The 14,484-nt window shown below is 42.9% G+C and overlaps 2 protein-coding genes across 2 annotated transcripts; both read left to right on the top strand.

Moving 5' to 3' along the window:
- The first annotated feature begins 1,237 nt into the window (after positions 1-1,237).
- LOC141802294 (uncharacterized) lies at positions 1,238-4,749 on the top strand. Its single transcript, XM_074685832.1, has 5 exons — positions 1,238-1,626; positions 1,681-2,310; positions 2,695-3,163; positions 3,788-4,321; positions 4,547-4,749. Exons 1-5 carry the CDS (start codon positions 1,294-1,296, stop codon positions 4,747-4,749), a joined length of 2,169 nt encoding a protein of 722 aa, XP_074541933.1. The 5' UTR covers positions 1,238-1,293.
- Positions 4,750-6,323: 1,574 nt separating this feature from the next.
- LOC141801682 (uncharacterized) lies at positions 6,324-7,438 on the top strand. The gene is made up of 2 exons (XM_074684826.1): positions 6,324-6,761; positions 6,987-7,438. Exons 1-2 carry the CDS (start codon positions 6,356-6,358, stop codon positions 7,397-7,399), a joined length of 819 nt encoding a protein of 272 aa, XP_074540927.1. The 5' UTR covers positions 6,324-6,355; the 3' UTR covers positions 7,400-7,438.
- The last annotated feature ends 7,046 nt before the right edge of the window (positions 7,439-14,484 follow it).

Genomic DNA, 14,484 nt, shown 5'->3' with positions numbered 1-14,484 from the left:
GAGGGAGGCAGGAGAGGCTTGAGGAGAGGCATTTAAAGTATGGAGACAGCAAGACAGGAGCAGGGGACAGAAGTAAGACAGGTAAGTATGGAGGAGACAAGGAGAGAAGAAATGAGACTAGAGCAAAAGGGGAAGGAGAAAGAAAGACAGGTGAGTGTGACAGGAGAGGAAAGGAAAGAAGGAGGAGAGGAGAGAGGCAGGAAGGGCTTGAGGAGAGAAATTGAAAGTATGGAGAGTCCACAACAGGAACAGGAGACAGAAGAACGACAGGTAAGTATGGAGGAGACAAGGATAGAAAAAATTAGACTAGAGCAAGAGGAGAAAGAGAAACCACAACAGGAGCAGGAAGCAGAAGAAAGACAGGTAAGTATGGAAGGAGAGAAAAGGACAGAAAGAGGAGAGGAGAGAGGCAGGAGAGACTTTAAGAGAGACATTAGAAGTATGGAGACACCAAGACAGGAGCAGGGGACAGAAGAAAGACAGGTAAGTATGGAGGAGACAAGGAGAGGGGTCAGGGGACAGAGATTAGAGCAAGAGGAGAAGGACAGACTGGGGATGAAGGAGACATTGAGACAGGATCAAAAGGACAGGCAGGAGGATGTGAAAAGACAGAGACAGGAACAAGAGAAAGGACTGACACAGGACAGGGAAAAGGAGGACAGGCAGATGAAAGGAGTAGAGGATAGACAACTGAAACTGGAGGAGGAAGACAGAGAGAGACAGGAGATAAAGGAGACACTGATAAAGGAGCAAAAGAAGGGACTAACACAGGAGACAGACGAAAAACCAAAACAGGAGAAAGACAAAGGGCTTAGACAGGACAGGGAGGAAGAAAAAAGACAGGAAAAGATGGAGAGGAGAAGAAGGAGAAGGGAGATAAGACAAAGACAGAAGGAGGAGGAGAGAAAAAGACAGGAGGAAGAGGAGAGACTTAGACAGGAGAAGATGGAGAGACGAAGAATGAGACAGGAGAGAAGAAAAAGGAAGAAGGAGGAGGAGGAGGCAATGAGACTAGAGATGGAGAGACCAGTCAGTTTAGCAAGGATAAGATGGAGGGAGAAGAGACAAAGACGGGAGCAAGAAGAAAGAGAGAGACGAGAGACAGAGGAAAAATTGAGACAGGAGCAAAAGAAAAGAATGAGACAGGAGGAAGAGGAGAGACAAAGACAGGGGGAAGAGGAGAGACAAAGACAGGAGAGAGAGGAGGGACAAAGACAGGAGGAAGAGGAGAAAGAAAGACAGGAAGGGGAGAGACAAAGACAGGAGGATAAGGACAGACAAAGACAGGAAAAGATGGAGAGGAGAAGAAGGAGAAGGGAGATGAGACAAAGACAGAAGGAAGAGGAGAGAAAAAGACAGGAGGAAGAAGAGAGACTTAGGCAGGAGAAGATGGAGAGACGAAGAATGAGACAGGAGAGAAGACAAAGGAAGAAGGAGGAGGAGGAGGCAATGAGACTAGAGATGGAGAGACCAGTCAGTTTAGCAAGGATAAGATGGAGGGAGAAGAGACAAAGACGGGAGCAAGAAGAAAGAGAGAGACGAGAGATGGAGGAAAAATTGAGACAGGAACAAAAGGAAAGACAAAGACAGGAGGAAGAGGAGAGACAGAGACAGCAGAGGGAAGAGGCAGAAAGACAGGAGATGATGGAGAAAGAAAGAATCAGAAACAAGAGAAGACAGGAGGAGATGGAGAGACTCAGAGAGGAGGATGAGGATTTGGCAAGACTTTTAGAGGAGGCAGAGCAGATAGGAAGAGAGAAAGAAGAGGAGAGACAAAGACAGGAAGAAGAGGAGAGACAGAGACAGGAAGAAGAGGAGAGACAGAGACAGGAGGAAGAGGAGAGACAAAGACAGAAAGAAGAGGAGAGACAGAGACAGGAGGAAGAGGAGAGACAAAGACAGAAAGAAGAGGAGAGACAGAGACAGGAGGGAGAGGACAGACAGAGACAGGAGGGAGAGGAGAGACAAAGACAGGAGGAAGAGGAGAGACAAAGACAGGAGGAAGAGGAGAGACAGAGACAGGAGGGAGAGGAGAGACAAAGACAGGAGGAAGAGGAGAGACAGAGACAGGAGGAAGAGGAGAGGCTGAGACAGGAGGAAGAGGAGAGACAGAGACAGGAGGAAGAGGACAGACAAAGACAGGAGGAAGAGGAGAGACAGAGACAGGAGGAAGAGGAGAGACAGAGACAGGAGGAAGAGGAGAGACAAAGACAGGAGGAAGAGGAGAGACAGAGACAGGAGGAAGAGGAGAGACAAAGACAGGAGGAAGAGGAGAGACAGAGACAGGAGGGAGAGGACAGACAGAGACAGGTTGAAGAAGAGAAACAGAGACAGGAGGAAGAGGAGAAACAGAGACAGGTGAAAGAGGAGAGACGGAGACAGGAGGAAGAGGAGAAACAGAAGCAGGAGGAAGAGGAGAGACAAAGACAGGAGGAAGAGGAGAGACTGAGAAAGGAGGAAAGGGATAGACAGAGACAAGAGGAAAAGGAAAGACAAAGACAGGAGGAAGAGGAGAAACAAAGACAGGAGAGGGAAAAAGCAGAAAGACAGGAGATGATAGAAAAGAGAAGAATAAGACAACAGAGAAGACAGGAGGAGTTGGACAGACTTAGAGAGGAGGATGAGGAGTTAGCAAGACTTCTAGAGGAGGCAGAGCAGATAGTAAAAAAGAAGGACAAGGGGAAACAAAGACAGGAGGAAGAGGAGAGAAAAAGACAGGAGGAAAAGGAGAGACAAAGAAAGAGAGAAGAGGAGAGAAAAAGACAGGAAGAAGAGGAGAGAAAAAGACAGGAAGAAGAGGAGAGAAAAAGACAGGAAGAAGGGGAGAGAAAAAGACAGGAGGAAGAGGAGAGACAGAGACAGGAGGAAGAGGAGGAGAGACAAAGACAGGAAAAAATGGAAAGGAGAAGAAGGAGAAGGGAAAAGAGACAAAGACAAGTGGAAGAGGAGAGACAGAGACAGGAGGAAGAGGAGAGACTGAGACAGGAGGAAGAGGAGAGACAGAGACAGGAGGAGGAGGAGAGGCAAAGACAGGAGGAAGAGGAGAGACAACGACAGGAAAAAATGGAAAGGAGAAGAAGGAGAAGGGAAAAGAGACAAAGACAAGAGGAAGAGGAGAGACAGAGACAGGAGGAAGAGGAGAGACTGAGACAGGAGGAAGAGGAGAGACAGAGACAGGAGGAAGAGGAGAGACTGAGACAGGAAAAAATGGAAAGGAGAAGAAGGAGAAGGGAAAAGAGAATAATACAAGAGGAAGAGGAGAGACAGAGACAGGAGGAAGAGAAGAGACGGAGTCAGGAGGAAGAGGACAGACTGAGACAGGAGGAAGAGGAGAGACAGAGACAGAAAAACATTGATGGGAGAAGAAGGAGAGGGGAAAGAAGTCAAAGACAGGAGAAGGAGGGGACAATGAGACAGGAAGTAGAGAAGAAACAAAGACAGGAGGAGGAGGAAAAGAAAAGACAAAGACAGGAGGAAGAGGAGAAACAAAGACAGGAGAGGGAAAAAGCAGAAAGACAGGAGATGATAGAAAAGAGAAGAATAAGACAACAGAGAAGACAGGAGGAGTTGGACAGACTTAGAGAGGAGGATGAGGAGTTAGCAAGACTTCTAGAGGAGGCAGAGCAGATAGTAAATAAGAAGGACAAGGGGAAACAAAGACAGGAGGAAGAGGAGAGAAAAAGACAGGAGGAAAAGGAGAGACAAAGAAAGAGAGAAGAGGAGAGAAAAAGACAGGAGGAAGAGGAGAGAAAAAGACTGGAAGAAGAGAGACAGAGACAGGAGGAAAAGGAGAGAAAAAGACAGGAAGAAGAGAGACATAGACAGGAGGAAGAGGAGAGAAAAAGACTGGAAGAAGAGAGACAGAGACAGGAGGAAGAGGAGAGAAAAAGACAGGAGGAAAAGGAGAGACAAAGAAAGAGAGAAGAGGAGAAAAAAAGACAGGAAGAAGAGGAGAGAAAAAGACAGGAGGAAGAGGAGAGAAAAAGAAAGGAGGAAGAGGAGAGAAAAAGAAAGGAGGAAGAGGAGAGAAAAAGACAGGAAGAAGAGGAGAGAAAAAGACAGGAGGAGATGGATAAATTGAGACAGGAAGAAGAGGAGAGGCTGACACAAGAACAGGAGGAGCAGGATGAGAAAATGGAGCAAGAAGTTGAGGAGCTGAAGGCTGAAGGAGAGAAGGAAGAGGAAAGGGGAAGAGATCCAGCTTCTCAAAATAAAGGCTTATTATCAAACCTCAAACTGCGCTTCCTGGAATACCGGAGGGACAAGACGGTCAAAGCCATCTCCAAGACCCACAAGAAGGAGGCCAAGATCAAGGCTGGAGGTAAGAAACCAACTTTAACTCTTTGTCTCTGTCATGAAAAAGGATTTCCATACTCTGTGATGACTTGGTGATTTTTAATGTCTTACTGAGATGGTAGAGAAGATTTTCTAAGTCTTTTATCAAACACTGACACAATTTCAGCAAAAATCTGCCCAAGTCAAGTCAAAGAAGAGAGACTTTTTCAACTGCACTCCAAACTTACCTTGAATATTCTTTTTCTTTCAGAGGACACTCCAGAGTGGAAGGAAAGGCTGATATGGAAGCAACAGAGGAACAGGACTAAACTGGAGAAGAAGCAGCAGGACTTGGAGGAAAGGATCCAACACAAGAGGGAGAAAAGACTGAGGAGAAAAGAAAGAAAGGAAGAAGAAAGAAGAGAATATGCTTTCCAGCGTAGGGAACTTTTAATCTGGGCACCTCCGATGTAGGTGGTTCGAACAGAGCCAGGTTCAGACCTGTTTGACACATCAGGACAACGTTGGACAGCAAACGATTGTGATGCTGGAAAAAGATCCAGATGTTATTTCACATGAGGACGAGACACAGACAGGAAGTCCCCAGCAAGAGAAGCTTCCTCCAGGGTCTCTGTAGATTACCAGACAGGACTTTACGACCAGTCTCCTCAACGAATAAGAGACTGGAGGACATGAACATCTGAGACTGGAGGAGGAGGAGGAGGACAGAGATAGAAAGGAGATGGAGGAGACAATGATACAGGAGCTAAAGAAGGGACTAACAGCAGGAGGAAGACAAAAGATGTAGACAGGAGAGAAAGGAGAGCCTGAAAAAGGAGGAAGAGAAAAAAACAAGGACAAAAAGAAGAAGACAGACAAAGACAGGATGAAGAAGAGGGGCTGAGACAGGGCAGAGGAGAAGAAGGAAGACAGGTGAAGGAGAAGACAAGAAGGAAGAGAAGGAGGCCAAGACAGGAAGAGGAGAAGACAACAAGACTAGAGGTGGAGAACCCAGTAAATTTAGCAAGGATAAGATGGAGGGAGAAGAGACAAAGACGGGAGCAAGAAAAAAAAGAGAGACGGAAGATGGAGGAAAAACTGAGCCAGGAGCAAAAGAAAAGACAAAGACAGGAGGAAGAGGAGAGACAAAGACAGCAGATGGAAGAGGCAGAAAGAAAGGAGATGAGGGGCGTCGGTGGCGCAGTTGGAGAATGCGCTTGGTCGGTGATCGGAAGGTTGCAGGTTCAAGCCCAGCTCTGGGTGACACATGGCGATGTGTCCTTGGGCAAGACACTTAACCCCAAGTTGCTCCCACTGCTGCGTCAGTGGTGTGTGAATGGGTATGAAAGGGCGTGACTGTGTTAGATGTACTGATGGATAGCTGTCATAGTAAAGATTGGATCCATCAGTGAGTGAATGTGAGAGCGAATGGGTGAGGATGGGTAAGTGTGACCTGTGGTGTACAGCAGCTTTGAGTGGTCTGTGACTAGAAAAGCGCTATATAAGCTCAAGTCCATTTACCATTTACCAGATGACAGAGAAAGAAAGAATCAGAAACGAGAGAAGACAGGAAGAGATGGAGAGACTCAGAGAGGAGAATGAGGACTTAGCAAGACTTTTAGAGGAGGCAGAGCAGATAGGAAGAGAGAAAGAAGAGGAGAGACAAAGACAGGATGAGGAGAAGAGACAAAGACAGGAGGAATAGGAGAGACAAAGACAGGAGGAGAAATAGAAAAGACAAAGACAGGAGGAGGAGGAGGAGGAGGAGGAGGAAGAGGAGGAGGATAGACAAAGACAGGTAGAAATGGAGAGACAGAGACAGGAGGAGAAGGAAAAGAAAAGACAAAGGCAGGGGGCTGAGGAGAGACAGAGACAGGACAGAAAAAACAAGGACAAAAAGAAGTAGAGGACAGAAAAAGACAGGACTAAGAGGAGGGGCTTAGACAGGGCAGGGGAGAGAAAGAAAGACAGGAGAAGGAGGAGAGGAGAAGAAGGAAAAGATATAGAAGACACAAAGACAGGAAGAGGAGAAGACAACAAGACTAGAGATGGAGAACCCAGTGAATTTAGCAAGGATAAGATGGAGGAAGAAGAGACAAAGACAGGAGCAAGAAAAAAAAGAGAGAGATGGAAGATGGAGGAAAAACTGAGCCAGGAGCAAAAGGAAAGACAAAGACAGGAGGAAGAGGAGAGACAAAGACAGCAGAGGGAAGAAGCAGAAGGACAGGAGATGATGGATAAAAAAAACAGAAACGAGAGAAGACAGAAGGAGATGGAGAGACTCAGAGAGGAGGATGAGGACTTGGCGAGACTTTTAGAGGAGGCAGAGCAGATAGGAAGAGAGAAAGAAGAGGAGAGACAGAGACAGGGAGAAGAGGAGAGACATAAACTGGAAAACATGGAAAGGAGAAGAAGAAGGAGGGAAAGCAGACAAAGACAACAGGAAGAGGAGACCCACAAGAAGGAGGCCAAGATCAAGGCTGGAGGTAAGAAACCAACTTAAACTCTTTGTCATTGTCATGAAAAAGGATTTCCACATTCTGTGATCACTTGGTGATTTCTCATGTCTTACTGAGATGGTAGAGAAGATTTTCTAAGTCTTTTATCAAACACTGACACAATTTCAGCAAAAATCTGCCCAAGTCAAGTCAAAGAAGAGAGACTTTTTCAACTGCACTCCAAACTTACCTTGAATATTCTCTTTCTTTCAGAGGACACTCCAGAGTGGAAGGAAAGGCTGATATGGAAGCAACAGAGGAACAGGACTAAACTGGAGAAGAAGCAGCAGGACTTGGAGGAAAGGATCCAACACAAGAGGGAGAGACAAAAACAGGAGAAAAAGGAGAGACAAAGACAGGGAAATGTGGAAAGGAGAAGGAGACAGGACGAAGATGAGAGACAGAGACCAGAAACCATGGATGGGAGAAGAAGGAGAAGAGAAAGAATTCAAAAACAGGAGGAGGAGAAGAAAATGAGACAGGAAGAAGAGGAGAGGAAAAATCAGGAGGAAAAGGAGAAGAAAAGACAAAGAAATGAGGAGGTGGAGGAGAAGGGGAAAAAGACGGGAGGAAACAGAGAGACGGAGACAGGAGGAGAAGAGACAAAGACAGGAAGAAAAGACTGAGAGAAAGAGCAGGAGGAGAAACACTGACAACTTTTCATGGAGAAGATGAGTAGAAGGAATGAGAGAATACTGAGAGGGCATGTACATCTGAGGAAGACAAAAAACGCAGAAAGGAGAGAAAGGGGGCCTAAAAAAGGAGGAAGAGAAAAAAAAGAGGGAGGAGGGGGGACAAAGACGGCATGAAATAAAAAGACAAAGTCAAGTTTGATGTCAAAAAAACTTGATTCCACCCCCCACCCCCCACCCCCCCACCCCCCCCACCCCAAAAAAAAAACAAAAAACAACAACAACAAAACAAAACAAAAAAAACAAAACAAAAAAAAAACAATAACTCCGCCATCGTGCCTAATTGGTCACTTTGCCGGTCCCAAGCCCGGATAAAGGAGGAGGGTTGTTTTTTTATTTATATATAAAGAAAAAAAATTCACTTTTCCGTCTACACATCCAACAGGTTTCAAGGACATCATTGTTTCATCTTCATAATATCAAAAAAAAATTAGACACATTTTGTCTGAGAGCGATGCTGAGAAACTAGTCCATGCTTTGGTTTCTTCCAGGCTGGACAACTGCACTCCCTTTAAACCAGCCGTCCTTACAAGTCCATTCAGACTCTTCTGTCCTAATAAGTCCATTCAGACCATCTGTCCTAATAAGTCTATTCAGACTCTTCTGTCCTAATAAGTCTATTCAGACTCTTCTGTCCTAATAAGTCTATTCAGACTCTTCTGTCCTAATAAGTCTATTCAGACTCTTCTGTCCTAATCAGTCTATTCAGACTCTTCTGTCCTAAGTCTATTCAGACTCTTCTGTCCTAATAAGTCTATTCAGACTCTTCTGTCCTAATAAGTCCATTCAGACTCTTCTGTCCTAATAAGTATATTCAGACTCTTCTGTCCTAAGTCTATTCAGACTCTTCTGTCCTAATAAGTATATTCAGACTCTTCTGTCCTAAGTCGATTCAGACTCTTCTGTCCTAAGTCGATTCAGACTCTTCTGTCCAAAGTCTATTCAGACTCTTCTGTCCTAAGTCTATTCAGACTCTTCTGTCCTAATAAGTCTATTCAGACTCTTCTGTCCTAAGTCTATTCAGACTCTTCTGTCCTAATAAGTCTTTTCAGACTCTTCTGTCCTAATAAGTCTATTCAGACTCTACAGCTGGTTCAGAACACTGCAGCTCAGGTACTGACTGGGACCAGGAGGAGAGAGCACATCTCTCCAGTGTTAGCGTCTCTACACTGGTTACCTTTAAAATCTAGGGAAGAGTTTGAAATTCTTCTTCTGACTTACAAAGCGCTTAAGGGCATCCGGCCAACCTATCTTAAAGAGCTCATCGTTCCGTATTATCCGTCTAGGTCACTGCGTTCTCAGCACACGGGTCTGCTCGTCATACCTCGGGTCTTAAACATAAAAAGTAGTCTGGGAGGTGGAGCCTTTAGTTATCAGGCTCCTCTTCTTTGGAATCAGCTACCAGTTGAGGTCTGGGGGGGCAGACACGGTCCCTACTCTTAGAGTAGACTTAGAACTTCCCTTTTTGATAAAGCTTTTAGTTAAAGCTGGATCAGGTCTGAACCAGCTCTGAGTTCTGCTGCTATAGGTTTAGACCGTCCAGGGGAAACTAACACACAGGGCTCCAGTTACCCTCCCTCCTTTATCTGTTGGTCTAACTTCTAGTCTTAATGTCCTGTTATAGTTACTGACCATACACCTCTCTGGGAGGCTCTGAGTTTGTCTTGTAGGTTCCTCTGGATCAGTGATGTGGACGGCCTGCTGCTGTGGACCTGTCAGACTCCAGCTGCCACGGCTTTGGATTGTTGCTGTGGACCGCCTGCTGTCTTGGGCCCATAAGTTTCACCTTAACCATCGCTACGGCGCCGAACTACGGACTGTGTGTTTCTGTGTGTGTCTGTGTATTCGAGTGAGTGTGTGTGTGTGTGTGTGTCTCACACACACACACACACACTCACTCGAATAATAATATATCACACAATAATAATATTCACATAATACTCACACAATAAACTGGGTTATATTAATAAGCTTCAGAGTTCACGATCAGATGGGCTCTAGATAAAGGCAAAATAATTCATAAATACTGTCACAATTACGCATTTCACCGCAAAAGTGATCCTCGAGCTTCTAAACAGCACACAGAATAAACAGAGAGCAGGTTTTCTTCATGGTAACATGTTTGTTAAACAGGTTAAAGGAACAGATAAATCTGTGTTACTGTTTATGTTTTATCAGAGTTATTGCAGCACACAGACACACAAACAGCTGTTAGAGCTGACTGACAGATGATCCAGAGGTGATGTTGCTTTATGTGACGCTGCTAAGGAGAGGATGTCCCATTGCTCTAAAAACGAATCTCTTCCATCCTCTCTTCATTTCCTCGCGTCTCTCCATCATCTCTGGTGGGAGGGACTAAGACGCATGTGGAGGAAGGAAGGATGGAACTTTGGAGCTTTGAGACGCACCCCATATGATCAGCCCAAATCTACTTCAGTGGAGATCTACCAAAAGCTGCTTCTGGACAAGACAGTTATAGCGCCGACTACAGGCCTGGGATGCTTACTACAGCGTTTTCAGTCCCTCTGCGTTTACATGTGAATGCAGATTTTTTGGGCTCTTGTTTTGGAGCCGACCGGAAGCATAATGGCACAGATAATGGAATATCCGAAATGCCAAAATTAAATTTTTATCCGTGCACTTTGTGGCTCAAATGACCACATTTTGGTATTCTACGTGGTGAATTTCTTGCCTAAAATGCTCCCTGAACTTTCAAATGTGGCGAATCAACTATTTGATAGCCTGGTGTGCTTCCATAGACTTGTGTGTGCTTCCAATTTTTGGCTTTGGAGGTTTTGAAATGCATCATGGGAAACTTAGTAGTATACTACAGTGTAAACGGATGGCACTCTAATAATACTTAAAGTATGTAGTATACAGTATATACACAACGACCATGCAGTATGTAGTACTTTAGTATGCCATTTTGGAAACAGCTATCTGACCTCACTGTGTCTGACTTAGTGTCAGTATTTTATGCTCCTTAACCAGCAGAGGTCAGAGTTCACCCTGCACTGCACAAACTGGCTGAACTAATCTCTTGGTTTGTTACCTTCAGGTGGAGGTGGAAGTCTGTTTTGTGTTGTTCTGTGCTCCTCCCTCTCCACACTAACATGACTTTACTTAAAGTTAATATTTGAGCGAACCAAGGGCGTAGGTTTGCATAGGGACGGTAGGGACATAACACTACCAACTTTTCAGGAGGCACAAATTGTCCCCACCGACTTTTGAGCAACTTTTTGCATTATATAATGAGTTCAGTTATATAGGGAATTTAGATTGTCTTCCCAAATGTTGTAAGGATAGAATTGACCATTCCGTTATTAAGTAAATTATTTTCATAATGTACAGACTTAAATTTACCCCTTTTCACTCGCTGAATGTGCCGGTCCATTTTTTTCCCTCAAAACGCACGTTAGATTGGCTAATGACACACACACACACACACACACACACACACACACACACACACACACACACACACACACACACACACACACACACACTCACTCACTCAGCCCCGACAGAAATACGTGTCGACAACATGCCGCCTCCTTCGAAGAGGAGGGATATTAGAAGTTTTTTTCGGCCAGCAGCAGCCACTGTAAGTAATGTAATAAGGTGTCAATTTTGTGGAGGTGGGGAACACACCACTAAATTTGCAACTGAAAGTCTGACCTGCATCAGAGTTAGCATAACATTAAACTTTGTGAACTTGCTAACCTGCAAAACTCGAGTAGGAAGCTTGTTCTGTCGAAATGTCCTACTCGCGTGAAACTTGCTACTGGAGGCTGATTTGACAGCCGAAGTACTACCGTTGTTTTTCAGTTTGTTTTGTCGAGATGCATACAGGTAGAACGTTATTAAAATCCCTTAATATAATATGTTCAAATATTGAAATTTAAATTTGCTAATAAAATCCTGACATTTATTCTGGAAGTTTTCAAAATGTTTCTTTAGTAGTTTTTGAAAATAAAGGTTTGAATCGACTGGTGTACCAGGTGAACCAATACACATGAAAGTTAGTATAAGTCAATACAGATTCATTTTGCATTGATCATTTAGCCTATCAATTAATTAGGTTCATATTTGTGAGAAATGAAGCCCTGACCCCCGTTCACCCAATCTGTTTGGTCTTATCAATGTCCCGTCCCCAGCAAAAAGTGTACATGCAGGTTATGCTGTTACATTGTCCCTACCAATGTTGAGACCAAACCTACGCCCTTGGAGAGAACAGATGCTGACAACAATGTTCAGACGGCTTTCAGCATCTCTTTTATTAGAAACCTGTCTGCACAGTGTTTTTCATTTGAAGGTTTGTGGTCTTCTGGATGGTGGAGCGCTGGATGTGATATTTCTTTCTCCTGAATCTCCTCTCTGTTTGAGAACATCAAGACTGAGAAACTCTCCAACATTCAGGGTGTGGTGGAATCTAACGTCCAGCTCAGCCAGCTGTGGAGACAAACACAGACAAGAGGATAATATCTGATCCAGGGCTGGTACATAACATCTGATCCAGGGCTGGTACATAATATCTGATCCAGGGCTGGTACATAACATCTGATCCAGGGCTGGTACATAATATCTGATCCAGGGCTGGGACATAATATCTGATCCAGGGCTGTCACATGATCAGAACTGGCTCCTGCTGCTTTCTTTCTATCAGTCCATCTTTCTTTTTCGGGCTAGAACCAGGGTGAAGAACAACTGACGCCTCCTACCATGAATCAACCAGTTACAGCAGAAACTCCTGTTTAACACTTTCTTTCTTTAAAGGACGTCATCATCAGTTCTGGTTATTTCCACAGCTCTGATCTCATATGCTGACTAATATGCATTAAATATTTTTTTTCACCATGATATGTATATATATATATATATATATATATATATATATATATATATATATATATATATATATCTGTAAGTCACCCACTTGTGACTTTGTTGTTGAAAAACACCTGTTGAAGTTCCCTCTTAGGAGCCAAAATGTGTGCCAGAAACAAATGGCTAAAATATGATAAACTGCCCTCTAAATGGGAAAAACGCTTGCTATATATATATATATATATATATATATATATATATATATATATATATATATATATATATATATATATATATATATATTTGTATATATATGTGTGTATTTAACAACTGAAGTGAACTGAACAACCACAGTGAGAACCACAAAGAAAAGTAGGCTCATATAACTCACATGGAGGGAAGAATCCTAGACGGCGTCTGTTTTCAGGTTGTTGGACACCTGGACGGACAGAGAGAGCTCAGTCAGCAGTCACCAGAAATTTCTTCAATACTTTGTTTCTTTTAGGATGTTTTTATCAGTTCTGGTAAACTGTCATCCACTGACAAATATGCATGAAGTGCTTTTTCAGTATAATATATATATATATATATATATATATATATATATATATATATATACATTAATGAGAACTGAAGATCTGAACTCAAAAACGGAGAGATGAAAGCTGGCTCATATCACTTACCACTTCCGTCATTGACGGCTACTCCAGTGTGTTGGTCTCCATGTCCAGATCTATAACCATCTGGACAGACAGAAAGAGCTCAGTCAGCAGTCTTACTAAAAGGATTAATTACACTGTTTATTTTTTTCTGTTTTTCTTTCTTTCTTTCTTTCTTTCTTTCTTTCTTTCTTTCTTTCTTTCTTTCTTTCTTACCAGTGTGAAGAACAACTGATGCCTACTGCCATGAACCAACCAGTTACACCAGAACTTCTATTTAACACTTTGTTTCTTTAAGTCATCATCGCTTCTGGTTACTTCTACAGCTCTGATCTCATACTCTGACAAATATGCATTTAATGATTTTTCAGCACAAAAAATAGTTCATTTAGTAAAAAACTGAAGATCTGTATGTTAAAAAAAAGGGAGGATTATATAACTCACGTAGACTGAATGCTCCTGGAGGGCGTCTGTTTTCAGGTTGTTGGACACCTGAACAGACAGAGAGAGCTCAGTCAGCAGTCTCAATTAAAGGAACAATTACACTTTTTCTTTCTTTCTTTCTTTCTTTCTTTCTTTCTTTCTTTCTTTCTTTCTTTCTTTCTTTCTTTCTTTCTTTCTTTCTTCAAACTTATATTTATTTAAATTCAGCTAACATAACATTGTGATGCAGACACACACAGAGTCAACACTTACCATCAGCTGGAGAAACAACCATCAGAGCACAGATCAACAGAGAGACAGTCAACAGCTTCATGATGGACCACATGATCCAGGTGAAGTGCTGAACCAAAGGAAAACCAGCTCCTTTATACACTTCAGTAATCGGCATGACTCCAACAGGGCTCCAACATGAGTCCAACATTAACAACACACCTACATGTGCAAATATGTCATTCTTCTGGAGACGTCAGATGACTGAGTTTATTTAATCTGGGATAAATCTTAAGTCTGTTAGTCTGACAATCAGAGTAACCATCCGTCAAATAATCAGAGGGTCCTTAGTCAGAAATAATAATAATAATAATAATAATAATAATAATAATAATAATAATAATAATAATAATTATTATTATTATTATTATTATTATTACGTACAATATTTATTAATGGATACATATTTCTGACCTGAGATCTGAGAAATGATACAACCATAAAAATCACTACTTCAGTTAATCAAAAGCAAATATCTAATCAAGGGTCAAATTACAAGGTTTTTAAGGATGAAGAAAAATAGATTTATGTTTTTCTCATGACGGACTACGTGATCCAGGTGATGAGCTGAACCAAATGACAACCAGCTCTTTGTTAGACTTCAGTGATCCTTATGACTCCAACATGAGTCCAACGTCAACAACACACCTGATCCAAATATGTCATTCTTCTGGAGACGTCAGATGACTCTGAGTTTATTTATTCTGAGATAAACCAGGTGTTCCTGATGAGTCATGGTGTCACCTGTTCCTCTCTAAAAACCACTGATGCTCATTTCAGGTGATCACTTCAGGCCTTAAAGGAGAAACTGATGGAGGA

Source organism: Halichoeres trimaculatus, unplaced genomic scaffold, assembly GCF_033239565.1.
Source record: "Halichoeres trimaculatus isolate MK-OKI-2021-1 unplaced genomic scaffold, fHalTri1.1 fHalTri1_scaffold_13, whole genome shotgun sequence".
NCBI classification, from domain to species: Eukaryota; Metazoa; Chordata; class Actinopteri; order Labriformes; family Labridae; genus Halichoeres; species Halichoeres trimaculatus.
This window is presented reverse-complemented; position numbering and strand designations above follow the sequence as displayed.